Source organism: Aricia agestis, chromosome 20 (assembly GCF_905147365.1).
Source record: "Aricia agestis chromosome 20, ilAriAges1.1, whole genome shotgun sequence".
NCBI classification, from domain to species: domain Eukaryota; kingdom Metazoa; phylum Arthropoda; class Insecta; order Lepidoptera; family Lycaenidae; genus Aricia; species Aricia agestis.
The window spans coordinates 6,706,203-6,721,967 of NC_056425.1; the positions used below are offsets into that span (position 1 = coordinate 6,706,203).

The 15,765-nt window shown below is 34.6% G+C and overlaps 1 protein-coding gene across 1 annotated transcript; it reads right to left on the reverse strand.

Annotated features, from left to right (window-relative positions):
- Positions 1–11,353: 11,353 nt before the first annotated feature.
- Positions 11,354–15,667, reverse strand: LOC121736954 (allergen Tha p 1-like). Its single transcript, XM_042128431.1, has 3 exons — positions 15,614–15,667; positions 13,475–13,662; positions 11,354–11,727 (listed from the first exon to the last, which is right to left on the reverse strand). The coding sequence occupies exons 2-3, from the start codon at positions 13,659–13,661 to the stop codon at positions 11,540–11,542; spliced, it is 375 nt and encodes a 124-aa protein (XP_041984365.1). The 5' UTR covers position 13,662; positions 15,614–15,667; the 3' UTR covers positions 11,354–11,539.
- Between the last annotated feature and the right edge of the window lie 98 nt (positions 15,668–15,765).

Consider the following 15,765-nt stretch of genomic DNA (forward strand, 5'->3'; position numbering starts at 1 on the left):
CTTGACTACTGGTTGTAAACAACGGTGACAAACGTGTTAAATGTATACAAATGGAATTAAAATATGTATGTCTGTATCACACGCTATAATAATTTGTTGAAAGTGTAAGTTAAAAAGCGTTGACGAACATGTAAAATTAATCTTTTTATATATAAAAAAGCGGCCAAGTGCGAGTTGGACTCGCTCATGAAGGGTTCCGCAGCAGCAATAAGGTTTATTTCTATGAATTTAAAAGGTTTTTGATTTATTTTTACATTTCAGTTGATTTAATTAAAGTTAAATTAAGGTTTACCATTTATGACGTATAAAAAAACTACTTGCTAGATCTCGTTCAAACCAATTTTCGTTGGTAATTTTTATAGTAATATACATCATATATTTTTTTTAGAATTATTATGCCCCTACTTTAGAAATTAGAGGGGGGGGGGGGACACACATTTTACCACTTCGTAAGAGTCTCTCTCGCAAACTATTCAGGTTAGAAAAAAATGATATAAGAAACCTCAACATGATTTTTGAAGACATAGCCATAGATACCCCACAGGTTAGATGAAAAACATTTTTTTTGTTTCAGTTGTGCCTATGGGGACCCCTAAAATTTTTAATAATTTTTCCATTTTTATATCAAAATCTTAATGCGGTTTACAGACTACATCTACTTACCAAGTTTCAATAGTATAGCTCTTATAGTTTCGGAGAAAAGTAACTGTGACATACGGACGGACAGACAAACAGACATGACGAATCTATAAGGGTTCCGTTTTTTGCCATTTGGCTACGGAACCCTAAAAATGGATTTTCCAATGTGTTAGTCGCGCTAAAACTCGAAAACGGCTCAACAGATTGGGCTGATTTTAGTCTTAAAATATTCGTAGAAGTCCAGGGAAGGTTTTAAAGTGACATGAAGTTCATCAGGACAGCTAATTACTAATAATAAATTGGTATTACATACTTTGGAAGCTGATGTGATATGTATAATAAATATTGAAATAAGAAATTAATAACGATGACAGGAACGTTCATATACTGAAGATAATTGCTGTATATATATATATATATATATATATATACAATATATATATATATATATATATATATATATATATATATATATATATATATATATATATATATATATATATATATATATATATATATATATATATATATATATATATATATATATATATATATATATATATATATATATATATATATATATATATATATATATATATATATATATATATATATATATATATATATATATAGATAAAGCTCTAAAAACGGTAAATTACAGCATCTCCGTAGGGGGAGCATCTTAAAACGCTGAAACAGGTCGAGTTATGCACATACTTTGAGTCCCATGTTTTCATGGGGATGTAGGCTTCTTTCTAAATAAATGTACGGTTTCCATGTGCTACACTTGTATCGATGCAACGAAAACGCAAGAAACCTTTAATAATAACATGTTTGCTGGTCTGTCTGTCTAATATATTTACGCCTAAAGTATAGTTTTCACAGAGCCAGTACTGGCTGCCAATAAGACTGGCAGCCAGTACTGGCTTGGTATATGCCGCGTGTGAACAGTTTTTCAAGCCAGGCCAAAATGTTCACGCGCGGTATATACCAAGCCAATACTGGCAGCCAGTAGGTACTGGCTTTGTGAAAACTATACTTAAACCACAAATAATATTTGGTTGAAAGACCTTAAGTTTTAAAGATGATTTATGAATAGTTTTGATAGGGTTTTTATTTCTGCTTGGTCTACTCAGGACCGGATTTATATTATTATGAGTATAGGCAATTTGTACGAACACTGCCATCATCCTAGGACCTATACTGCCTATATATCCAGAGCTGCTTGAACTAAGTTACGGGCAATGTTTAGTACGTAATAAAACATCCTAGAATGCGCTTCAAATTGGCATTGCTACAATATGGCTTATTGAAATATGCATACAGTACGATAGATGTAAATAACACCGACCAGATAATTATATCTAGGTAGCGACAAATACGTCATAAAGAATATTTGATTTTACGTTTTGCATTTTGCATTAAGGCGTCATAAGTCGAAACTTCATTGGCATAGGATTGTCGAGAGAAGGACGTTGACTGTATTTTAGCCCGACGAATATAAAAGTAAGTTATCTATATCAATAAAAAATATTTTCCAATTGTATTAGTCTTGCTAAATCTTGGGAACGGCTAAACTGATTTGGATAATTTTAGACTTCGTGGAGGAAAAGTAATACAAAGTTCACGGGCTCATCTTGTTTGTAATAAAATATAGCATCCCTCTTAATATTTAATAAAATATTGGGAGGGATGCTTTATTTGTATATTGTACCTAATAATGTACTGAAGTGTAAATAAAATATAATTTCAGAATCAAATATTGTTTTAGTTATTTAAAAAATAAATCAGAAAATTGCTTAAAATTGTTTAAGTCTGTTCTTAAAAGTTCTGTACCACATTTATTTTTATATTTAGACAGACATAAAGTTAGAAGAAAATAAAGAATATTTATTATACTATGTGATTTTTATTATTAATTAACATAATTCTACTAAAGAATCTGGGAAAAATATTATAATTTTTCCCAGATTCTTTAGTAGAGTAGATAGTAGATAAAAACTGAGCTGTCAAACTCTGGCAGTCATGCGTCCTTAATCCGTGTAACCGGGTGGACCCCAGGTATTGCAAAAATTTTGACAGGTTGCTTACTAAGGTATAAAAAGGCCATTCACGGCAGGACTGCCGTGAATGGGCCCTTTTAGACATATTGTGTGGATGTGTGTGTATGTGCTGTACGTCAAGTTTACTTAGAAACAGTTGCACGCAACAATTCAACGAACTTACAGTCACAGATAGTTAATCTGTCTTTTTGTCTAATCAGCCAATATTTCTATTCTTTCGTTACTTTGTCCATACTGCTCGTGAGGCTTTTTCTACAAGAAGTCGCAGGAAATATCTAGCGTAACTTTAAATTCTTTTGAATTATTTATATGGAATGCATCAAGTTTTCCTTATGAGAATCTTGGTTTTTATACAGTAAATAATAAAATAATAATAATTATAAAAAAGGCAGGCTATTGCTAAGTACTCACATACGGTTTTGCTCGATAGTTTTACTCAATGATATTCTATGTTACTAACGTAACTAGATTGGAAGTTTACGGTAGCAACGCGTTGCCGCTTCGAAGATGCCTGCAGGCATATCTCACATACATAATGACATAACGAATATATGACTTGACATTGTCTTTTGAACAAAAAAGTGGTTATGTATTTCTGAGAATCTTTTGTAAGACATTGCTACTCTAGTATTTTAGAAACTCATTGGTTTTACTCCAAATCGAGTAATAATTACTGCCTGGACCGCAAAACTGACAGCTCGAAGCCTCGCATCGAGCCGGTCGATGGAATTAAATATTATATCGAATTAGAATAAAACTATCGAGCAATGCTGAATGTGTGGACGAAATCTCGAGCCGCAGGTTTTGCTCGACGTGTTATTGATCGATCGAGCAAAACCGTATGTGAGTACTTTTTTTTATGAAATAAGGAGGCAAACGAGCATACGGGTCACTTGATGGAAAGCAACTTCCGTCGACCATGGACACTCGCAGCATCAGAAGAGCTGCAGGTGCGTTGCCGGCCTTTTAAGAGGCAATAGGGTAATGGTGAGGGTAGGGAAGGGAATAGGGGAGGGTAGGGAAGGGAAAAGGGTAGGGGATCGGGCCTCCGGTAAACTCACTCACTCGGCGAAACACAGTGCAAGCGCTGTTTCACGCCGGTTTTCTGTGAGCCCGTGGTATTTCTCCGGTCGAGCCGGCCCATTCATGCCGAAGCATGGCTCTCCCCCTACTTAGCATAATACCTGATCGAAAAGTGTAGGTCAGGCCTGTGAGTCGATTAATTATTAGTACCTGGATGACCGAGCTTTGCTCGGTATAGCAAACACTCATTGACTTCGTGTTACTTAATAACGCCATCTGCTGGTCGTTAAAACAATTAGTTGCTCACATAATAGTATTATTATTCGCCAATAGATGTCAGGAAGAGTCATATTTTTCAGTTTATCGATTTTCGCCCCGAAACCCCCTATATACTAAATTTCATGAAAATCGTTGCAGCCGATTCCGAGATTCCAATTATATATATATATATATATATATATATATATATATATATATATATATATATATATATATATATATATGTAAGGTTTGTACACTATATTGTGTACCTAACCTAATGTTCAATTATGTGTATCTGGCCTTATAAGCATGACATTTCACGTTGGTCGAAAAATGACAATGACAGGACGCTGAAGAACGGAGCCTGCTCGTGAAGTCATAATATATTTTATGTCCATTCTCTAAAAATATTGTATAATCATAGTGATTACGTGCATTAATAAATAAAATTAATAAATATTGTAACGCACACAAGGATACATTCTAGAGGAAGTAACAAACACTTGATTGTCGATTTTTCTTTTATAGGTTAGTCAATGCACATGTTGAGTATTATTTTACTGTATGTTTTACTTTTTTGTTATAGGTTATAACATTAAATATTTCTTTTATAGATAAATCAAAAACTGGCTTTATTACTTCCGAGTCCTACATCATCTAACATATTACAAATCGACAATTGTCAGAGTTTGATCGTTGAATAGTAGTCAGTAGATGATGGCAAGATTTCAATTTGAAGTTGAGCTGGCAGCAGATGAAGATCCGAAGAATAACATCATAGTTATAAGATCAATAACAAAAGAGGATGGAACAACATATCTCATGCCGACATGCTTCCAAGCAGCAAAACACCATAGTCAATTGGTAAAGTTACCAGAATTTTTGAGAATAAAAAAAACATTACAGAAAAGAGGTCACAATAGAAGGGTCTGGATATCTATGCCAAGTGATATTTTAGCTCTTTATGTAGATGATGCCGGAAATATGGTATTTAATGATTATTTATTACAAGAAATGACGCAAGTTACGAGCCAATCTATTACAGATGGAAAATTAATGGAAATTTTAGAGAAATTAAATGGTAATTCCTATGTGAACAAAGAACATCACAGCAATTTAAGCAAATTAAATGAAAAATTTGTTTTAAAGAAGTTTGATAACAAGATAGCTAATGCCAAACAGTGGCTGCAAAGTTTTGAAAGTGAATGTACAAGATATGATTTAAATGGTGATACAGAGAAAATCAGTGCTTTAAAATTATTTCTGAATGACTCAGAATGTGACTGGTATGAGTCTATGTTAATTAAACACAGCTTGAACTCATCATGGAAAATATGGCAAGTGAGTTTTTTAAATACATTTGCAGATAAAAATTGGTCTTCTGTAATGTATGCGCTGAACTTCAAACACTTGAATGGTCCTCTGCTAGAATATGCATTGAAAAAGCAAAGATTGTTACTAGAGTATAATAGTGATATAGATACCAGAACTCTCACTGACCTCATAGTTGCCGGATTGCCGACTTATATTACATGTAAACTAGATAGACAAGAGGTGACAGACCCAACTCTTCTGTTTAGTGCCCTGCGGAAGTATGAAAATCAGAATAAAAATATCCAAAAACACTTTACTGAGAGGAAAGGCGTGACTAAATTAGAAGTGGAATATAAAAAGAAAACACAGTGTCAAATCTGTTACAAGATGGGTAAAAAAAACAGATTTCATTCTGAAGATTTGTGCTGGTTTAAGAACGAAAATAAGAATATCAATGATAGTGTAAAACATTCCAAAAACTTTATGTTGGAGGTTGAGCAGTATCAAGATACAAAAAACTAGATATTCCCCCACTTATAACAGTTGATGTTGTGCTGAATAGTAAATTTAAATGCACAGGTATTTATGACCCTGGCTCAAATATTACCTTAATTAATTCCAAATTAATAAAAGTAACAGATCCACAGAAAAATTACTTTGAAAATAAATTCAACACAATTGGTGGTGGGGGAAAAACTACAGGTTTAATAAAATTAAGTGGAAAAATACTGAATATTGAAAAAGAAATAAATGCATTTATTTGCAATGATAAAAACTTCACTCATGATTTACTTTTGGGTCTGGACACAATAAAGCGGTTTGGATTGACCCATGATGGGAATTTAAACATCCAACTTCAGAAAGATGCCTACCCAATAGATAAATATTTCAGTCCCATTGGAGAAAAAAAATATGAAATAAACTTTAATGAGGGTATTGATGTGAATAAATTTGATATTGATACCACTTATTTAGAACATGATCAAAGAATGAAAATTAGTGCATTATTAAACAATTATAAACACATATTTGCCAAAGATAAATATGATGTAGGCCAAGTGAAAAACTATGAAGCATTTATAGACCTACAAGTAGAGAAATATTGCTCAAAAAGACCATATAGATGCTCTTTGGATGATAAAGAAGAAATCGAGAAGCAAATTGGACAATTGCTAAAGAATGAACTGATTGAAGAATCTTATAGTCCATTCGCAGCACCGGTGACATTGGCGTTCAAACGGGATGAAGGGAAAAAGTCAAGATTATGTATCGACTTTCGGGAACTTAATAAGATTATTACCCCACAGCCACAGCCGTTTCCCTTAATTGAAGATTTGATGGTAAAAACCATAAACTGTAAGTATTTTACTACTCTTGACATTAATTCTGCTTTCTGGTCTATACCCTTGAGGATCAGCGACAGAGAAAAGACAGGCTTCGTAACACAAGAAGGTCATTATCAATGGACTTGCCTTCCGTTTGGACTAAAAACTTCTCCGGCAATTTTCCAAAGGATTTTGTCTAATGTAATAAGAAAACATGACCTGTCAAAATTTGTAATGAATTTCATTGATGATATTATGGTATTTTCCAGAACTTTTAATGAACATATGGACCATTTGTCGAGACTGCTGGATGCAATTGCGGAAGAGGGATTCCGTTTGAAATTAACAAAATGTAAATTTGCGGCACAGTCTGTGAGATTCTTGGGACATATAATAAAAGGTAATACAATTACACCTTTAAAAGATAACCTTCGATCTATAGCAGAATTTGCAACACCACAAAACAAGAAACAAATAAGACAGTTTCTTGGTAAAGTAAATTTTTATAATAAATATATACCTAATGCTGCAATAACTCTTGACCCAATACATAATTTACTGAGAAAAAATATCAAATTCGATTGGTCTGCTGATTGTGAAAAAGCTTTTCAAATAATTAAAAGTAATTTATGCTCTGCCCCAATTCTAGCAATTTTTGACCGAGAGGCGCCAACCTTTATATACACTGATGCAAGCATAAAAGGTATTGGTGCAATATTGAAACAGACACAAAAATGTGGAGAAATCAAACCAGTTGCATACTTTTCCAAGAAGTTAAATGATTCACAGAAAAAGAAGAAGGCTATATTTTTAGAATGCTTAGCAATTAAAGAAAGTTTAAAGTTTTGGCAACACTGGCTATTAGGTAACTCATTTACAATTTATACGGACCACAAGCCGCTTGAAAATTTAAACATAAAAAACAGAACAGATGATGAACTAGGAGATATGACTCATTACCTATCACAATACAACTTTGTAATAAAATACAACCCAGGTAGAAACAATAAAGAAGCAGACTGCTTAAGCAGAAATCCTGTGTATGAAAGTCATGAAAACGAAGAAGATAAATTGAAAACAGTAAATATTGTCAGGATTGAGGAGATATTGGAGGATCAGAATAAAAATCCAAATATAAAGAACAAGAATAGTCATATTATAGAAAATGGTATATATTATAAATGGAATAACAAGAAAAAGAAAATCGTTTTGTCCGAAAACTACAGCAAGATATTAATAAAAAAGGTGCATGAACATTTCTGTCATATTGGAATAAATCAGATTGACTCAAAAATAAGACCCTTCTACACAGCACCGAACCTACTGGAAAATATTAAATTGATTTGTCGTCAATGTGAAGTTTGTATTAAAAACAAATCACGATTAAATAGAAATTATGGGCTTATGTCACGATTAGGACCAGCTGAAAAACCCTTCCAAATCATGTCCATAGACACAGTGGGAGGATTTGGTGGTAACAGGTCTTCAAAAAAGTATCTACACTTGTTGATGGATCATTTCACACGTTATGCTTACATTTTATGTTCAAAGACACAACTGACTAAGGACTTCATAAAACTGGTAGATCAAGTGATCAAGGACAACAAAATTGAGATATTACTCTCCGATCAATATCCAGCACTGAATTCAAAAGAGTTTAGAAAATATTTAAAGGACCACTCAGTACATTTAATTTTTACAGCAGTGGATGCTCCTTTTTCGAATGGTCATAATGAGAGGTTGAACCAGACGCTGGTAAATAGGATTAGATGTGCCTTAAATAGCAACGAAAAAAAAAACGCTTGGACGACAGTGGCAACAGATTGTGTGAAAGCCTACAACTCAACAAATCACACAGTGACAGGTTTTTCGCCTCTATATCTGTTAAGTGGAGAACCAACCGATGTACTACCGATGGACCTGAAAAAGAAACAAGTGGAACCCACAGAACTGCAAAAAGACCGTCATATGGCATTTCTCAGATCAAAAAAATCTCATGAATTAAACAAGGCCATTTTTGACAAGAATAGAATAGATTACAAGTTTAAAAAAGGTGATAAAGTATACATAATGGACTGTAACAAGTTAAATCGGTCTAAAATGGATGAGATTAGAATTGGTCCTTTTGAGATCGAAGAAATGATATCAGATTCATTATGTAGAATAAACACTGGTAAGAATAAAAAGTCCCTGGGATTATACCATGTGACAAAGCTCATTCCCCAATCTGATTGCTCAAATTAACTGCAGTTAATTCGCAGTCTTGAGGGGGGGAGATGTAAGGTTTGTACACTATATTGTGTACCTAACCTAATGTTCAATTATGTGTATCTGGCCTTATAAGCATGACATTTCACGTTGGTCGAAAAATGACAATGACAGGACGCTGAAGAACGGAGCCTGCTCGTGAAGTCATAATATATTTTATGTCCATTCTCTAAAAATATTGTATAATCATAGTGATTACGTGCATTAATAAATAAAATTAATAAATATTGTAACGCACACAAGGATACATTCTAGAGGAAGTAACAAACACTTGATTGTCGATTTTTCTTTTATAGGTTAGTCAATGCACATGTTGAGTATTATTTTACTGTATGTTTTACTTTTTTGTTATAGGTTATAACATTAAATATTTCTTTTATAGATAAATCAAAAACTGGCTTTATTACTTCCGAGTCCTACATCATCTAACATATTACATATATATATATATATATATATATATATATATATATATATATATATATATATATATATATATATATATTGCTCGTTTAAAGATATAAGATTATTCTCGCGGTATATAGGTAACAAGTACACTTATCTATTTTTGTTATATATTATTTCGATCTATAATATTCGGATTGGATGACTTAATAGTTAATTGTTCAACTTTTTATTACGGTACCATACATTGTATAAAATTACTTTTATAATTAAAACACTAATTACGTACATTATTTGCGGCAACGATATAAATAAAAATATTAAAGTTACAAACGACATTATAAATAAATTATAACAATACGAGCTTTTTCAGAAGTATTATTGTATACAAACTTTCATCCCCTATTTTAACCCCTTGGATGTGGAATTGATCAAAATCCTTTCTTAGCGGATGCCTACGTCATAATATCTACCTGCATGCCAAATTTTCGCCCGATCGGTCCAGTGGTTTGGGCTGTGCGTTGATAGATCACCATGTCAGTCAGTCACCTTTGAGCTTTATATATTATATAGATTTAGGACCTGTTTCACCACTTCCTGATGAGTGACGAATAGGCTATTTACCACTTAACTTGACAGATCAAGTATGGAGAATCTGTCAAAAAGTTGTGAATAGCCTATTCGGCACTTTATCAGCAAATGGTGAAACAGGCCCTTAGTATTGCAAAATGTACCTACTATCAGAGAATTCGATTCCTAAGCAGATGAGGGACCTATGTAGTTTGGTCGAGCTACGTCAAACCCAGCCGACATATCACAAATAACATTGAATTGACATGATCCGACCAAATGACGTTGGTCTGTCAGCTGCCTAGGAAGCAATTTCCTCGATGGTACCATTCCAGAAGGATTTCTGTTTTAGCTGTTGCCAGAAAAGATTAATTTGATACACAAAGCAGGTTCGAGTTTGGCCAAAAATCTGTCTTCAGTCATAGAACATTCCTGAATGAAAAATTTTCAGGTGAAAAAGAGTTCAACGCGTATGAAGCGAGGAAAAATAAAAAGGTTTTTTTAACGTAACTTTACATTTTATGAAGTATATAGTATACTATTAATAATATTGAATTTGTTTATGTAATTTCTATTAAAAAAGTAAGATTATAATAAAATTAGGAATAGCATAGAATACATATTGTGTAACATCATTTATTATCAATTCAGGGGAAGTATTCAAAATCTAGTAAAAATTGAAAAACCATTTAAAAACATAAGGAACATTTATTATAACAATTATCACAAAATAACAGAAGATCTAGAATACTCTGTAGAGTCATATCATATCATTGCTGTAGAGATTAAGGCTACGACTAAAATTGAAATAAAACGTAACACAATAATTTTGACATGCACGTTACATACGCATAGGTTTGCTTCTTTTGTGATAATATGGGGGATAACGTGCCCCTTAATATATTTTATCTATCGGATGGACTGCAGAAAGGTTGAAAAAAATGGCATAGTGGTACGCCAACTTTTTTTAATGAAATAAGGGGGCAAACGAGCAAACGGGTCGCCCATGGACACTCGCAGTATCAGAAGAGCTGCAGGTGCGTTGTCGGCCTTTTAAGAGGGAAAAGGGTAGGGATGGGAAGGGAAGGGAATAAGGGCGGGTAGGGAGGGTAATAGGGTAGGGGATTGGGCCTTCGGTAAACTCACTCACTCGGAGAAACACAGCGCAAGCGCTGTTTCACACAGGTTTTCTGTGAGATGGGCCGGCTCAACCGGAGAAATACCACGTGGTATTTCTCCGGCCGAGCCAGCCCATTCGTGCCGAAGCATGGCTCTCCAATATTTGTGTATTTGTTTGTTTGTTTGTTGAGTTATGAATGCAGTCTTGTCCTAAATTATCTAAATAACATGACTGAAATAATTCAATACGTTTTTTTTTGTTGAATGATACACAAATGCTTAACTACTCTCAATTATACAGGGCGTAACAAAACTAAGCGATAATACTTTAGGGTGTGTACTGTGTACGTATTCCTCATAGAAAGTTCACTGTAAAAGAAGCAGCGCTGAAAGAGAAAGAGAAAGCCTCTTTTTTCCACTTTGTATTGAAAAATCACAAAAACATTTTTGCTCTTTCCAAGTTCTGCTACTTTCACTCTACATAGGGGACCCATAAATAACCTAAAGTACTATCACTTAGTTTTGTAAAGCCCTGTACACTATAATCTATTTTTAGTCAGTCGCTTCGATGAACTTCTTGAAACTCTCCCTGTACTCTCCTTTCGGGTCGTGCTCGTTGGAGATACTCTCCCAGAGAGCTGGCTGCTTGCGTTGGAACGCGTGGATCACTTCGCGGATGAGCTGGCGCTGTTTCGGCGAGCACTTGGCGCAGTTCGTCTTGAGCGCATCGGGGATTAGTTCTATAAATAAAATATTGAAATTATGAGCACTGTATGGGCACTATAATATAGGTACATAACACTTTATCGGTCTATCCTTACTTCCTTACTAATATTATAAATGCGAAAGTCTGTCTGTCTGTCACCTCTTCACGCCCAAACCGCTCAACAGATTTTGCTGAAATTTGGTATGGAGATAATTTGAGTCCCGGGAAAGGACATAGAATACTTTTCATCCCGGAAAAATGTACGGTTCCCGCGTGATAAACGAATTTTTGGCGGGCGTCATCTAGTTGTCTATAAAAAACATCAAAACTTTATATTAATAAACAGCGCAAAGTTGTTTTAAACAATGTTTGCTGGACCATCTAGCATTTCTATAGGTGGGACTTGGTCATCTGTGCGCCCGATGCGATGATCGAATTTCAAAGATAGATAGATAGACTATGACAAAGCACATAGGCTACTTATTAAGGCAAAATTCGCGTTTACAAATATACGGCTCCAATTTAGGCTAATACGGTTAGTATTGATCAAAATCAAATTATAGAACGACACTTTTTAACACAGTATAGCAATATTAGTAGGGATATGTCATATTGCTATACTGTGCTATTTAAATTAGTTTTTTGTTCGTTGTACTTTGACAATATTAAAACATGTTTTTTGTACATTGACCAGACGAAGTGCTTATAATATTTGAATCTAATATAACCATGGTCCTGAGTCAACATGAATTCGCAACTTTTGAGGACAAAGTTCAAGACGAAATGCTAAAGACACACGAATGCACACACAAGAATGCACCTGACCCCAACTTGACTACATACTTAAACCTAGATCTCAAAATCTGTAAGGTCTAGAAAACTGTTTTTTTTTTTACACAAGTACTTAACTTCAGTTTATGAAGATTAATTAATGCTCAAAACGAAAACACGATTACTGAAAAAATGCTCGATGGTTTCTTTTTCACAAAAAACTTGTTTTAGACACATTTTTGCTTGGATCTTCGAAGTTTTCTGTCTTTTCTTTAATATTTTTTATCATCTAAAAAGGCATTGATAAAACCTAAATTTGCTCAAAATACTTTTTTCATAATCATTATAGTTCGTCTTTTATTAAAGTAAAACTAACTTGGCGATGATTCCGCGCCGTCCTTTTTCACCTGGCATATGAAAGACGGGTGTGGGTGTGAAAACAGAAGGACGATGTTTGATTTTTTGGGTCAGTAGCCCTATTAACGAGATTTAATAATTTCTTATCTTTCTTGATGATTTTGACATTATCTCCATACATTTCAAACTCTTTATTTTTATGCAGCTTATCTAAACTTCTTGAAATGGGTCATTTGCAACTTATTTAAACAATTTAATTATGACAAGGCAAGGAAAAGGCAACAAACAAAACAAAAATTTTGAAAATCTGTTCACAAACGGTGGAGTAATCGTTGAACATAGTACACAAATAAAAAAAACCATAGCCGAACATATAATAATCTCCTCCTTTTTGGAAGTCGGTCAAAAAACATCTGCGGAACATAATTTTGTGGCGCTCCAGTTACTTTATAGGCAGGGCCCCCGCTACCATATGTGCAATATGTGCAATGCACACGGGCGCCATCCGCTAGGGGCGCCTAATCGCAATCTTTAGGGGCGCCAAAACCAAGGACCCAAAAAATTTGCCTAAAGGGGCGCTAAAATCCTTTTTTTGCACACAGGCGCCACTTACGGCCCCTGTTTATAGGGCTAAAAACGATAAGCCAACTTACTCTTAATATCAGTTCCCTCGGGTGTGCAAGGTCCCTTATTGCCGAAGCAGTTGCCGTAATTCTTCAGCAGTCGGTCGTTCTCTATAATCTCTTTTACGTTGAACTTCTCGAACTCTGGGTTGTATGTGTCTGCGGGCGCCGCGACGCCCACCGCCAGGGTGCAGGCCAGGAATACGATGGTCTTCATTCTACGAGGAATTAGAAGAAATAATTGGCCATTTCGACAAGAAGAAATTGTGTTTTTGTGTGGGAGCCCCCCTAAAATATAAATTTTATTTTGTTTTTTGTAAATTTTTTGTTATAGCGGCAACAGAATTACACAATCTGTGAAAATTTCAGAAGTCAAGCTATAGCGGTTATTGAGTTACAGCCTGGAGACACACAGACGGACAGACAGAGAGGAGACATCGAAGTCTCAGTAATAGGGTCCCGTTTTTACCCTTTGGGTACGGAACCCTAATAGTAAAGAAACAAACAGACGGTAGATTCTGTTCTCGTATATGTGTGTTGTTGCTTAGGGATAGTGCCATCATCTCTTATTCATCTTAATAGTTGTAAAGGGTTTTAGCGTATCGCGCAATTTCCTAATCTACAGTGTGTAACAAAAATAAGTGACAATACTTTAAGGTGTGTGAAAGTAGCAGCTCTGAAAGACGTTTTTTTCACTTTTGTATGGGCAAGGGCCGAGCGTCACGAGTTTCCCCATACAAAAGTGAAAAAAAATTTTGGTCTTTCAGCGCTGCTACTTTCACAGTGAACTCTCTACAAGGAACACGTACACACCCTAAAGTATTATCACTTACTTTTGTTACACCCTGTATACTGATATTATAAATGCTAAATAGTCTGTTTGTCTGTTACTTTTTTGCGTTAAAATTTCTGAAGCTATTTTGTTGGTATGGAGATACTTTGAGTCCCCGAAAAGGACATACTTCATACCCGAAAATTTCCGCGTGATAAACGAATTCTGGCGCAACGGAGTTGAAGGCGTTATCTGCGGGGCTAAAATGGTCGCTTTGGAGAATGTTGAAAATAAACAAATAAAATATGATTCATATTTTATTTGTTTATTTATTTATTTATTAAATCACAAAATGGTCACTCTGCATGTATAAATTTGAAACCTGTTAGAATGTTTGTTGTTCTTGTATGCAAAAACTACTAGGATGTATTTAGATGAAACAGACATCTCTAGTATTTCGTAACAGCCTTATTTTGTTTCAAACAAAAAAATTACAGTTAATATGGGATGGGCTTCACTCAGTTACCATCAGCCAAAGCGCATGTTTTTATGTTCCAAAAAATGTGTTCTTTTTAAATTCCACGTTTAGGGTTCCGTACCCAAAGAGTAAAAACATCGAAGTCTCAGTAATAGGGTCCCTATTCTTCGATGTTGGTTCGTCTGTCTGTCTGTCTGTCTCCAGTCTGTATCTCAAGAACCACTATAGTTAGACTTCTGAAATTTTTACAGATTATTTATTTCTGTTGCCGCTATAACAAGAATATAAAAATAAAATAAAATTAATATTTAAGGGGCCCCTTACGATAAGCGTTTTTTTTTTGCCTTTTGATCTTAATCAATAATGGCAACATATAGGCACTTGGAATATTCACAATTTTTTAAATTATATTTGTACTTTAATAATTAATAATAATATTTTTTTTTAAGAGCCTATGCTGTCCTACTGCTGGGCAAAGGCCTCCCCCAAGTCCTTCCATTCATCCCGATCCATCGCCACCGTCGGCCAACCTGGCTTGTATGTGTCAAGTTCATCGCGCCATCTTTTGCGAGGTCGACCGCGGCGGCGTCGTCCATCATCAGGTACCCAGTCTGTGGCGATCTTTGCCCAGCGGTCAGGATGCATACGGCTAATATGACCCGCCCAATCCCATTTCAGTTTGGCAGCCTTTATGCCTATATCTGTTATACCAGTTTTGGAACGCAGCGTGCTATTTCTTATAATAATAATAATAATATTAAAATAAAATAAATGTTTAAGAGGGGCTGCCATACAAAAATACGATTTTTTGCCAACTTTCGCTCTATAGCGGTACGGAACCTTTCGTGCGCGAGTCCGACTTGCACTTGGCCGATTATTTTTTTGTTTTTTGTTAATTACACAAGGTCTAAGTACTTACATGGTACTTGTTAGAGTGCTAAAGTGTAACTGTATGTGCTGTATTCGCACAGTATCTTTTATATTCATCAGCAAAGGAAAAACACGGCCAAGTTACAATCACAGTAGAGTTTCATGACGTAAGTTTGTTTATATTGTACCGGTGTAAAAAAA

Excerpts from the sequence above, each read along its gene's own strand:
- LOC121736954 (XM_042128431.1), bottom strand. The coding sequence starts at position 13,661 with ATGAAGACCATCGTATTCCTGGCCTGCACCCTGGCGGTGGGCGTCGCG. Across the intron at positions 11,728-13,474 it reads CGAGGGAACTGATATTAAGA|AACTAATCCCCGATGCGCTC; the intron begins GTAAGTTGGCTT and ends TTTTATTTATAG.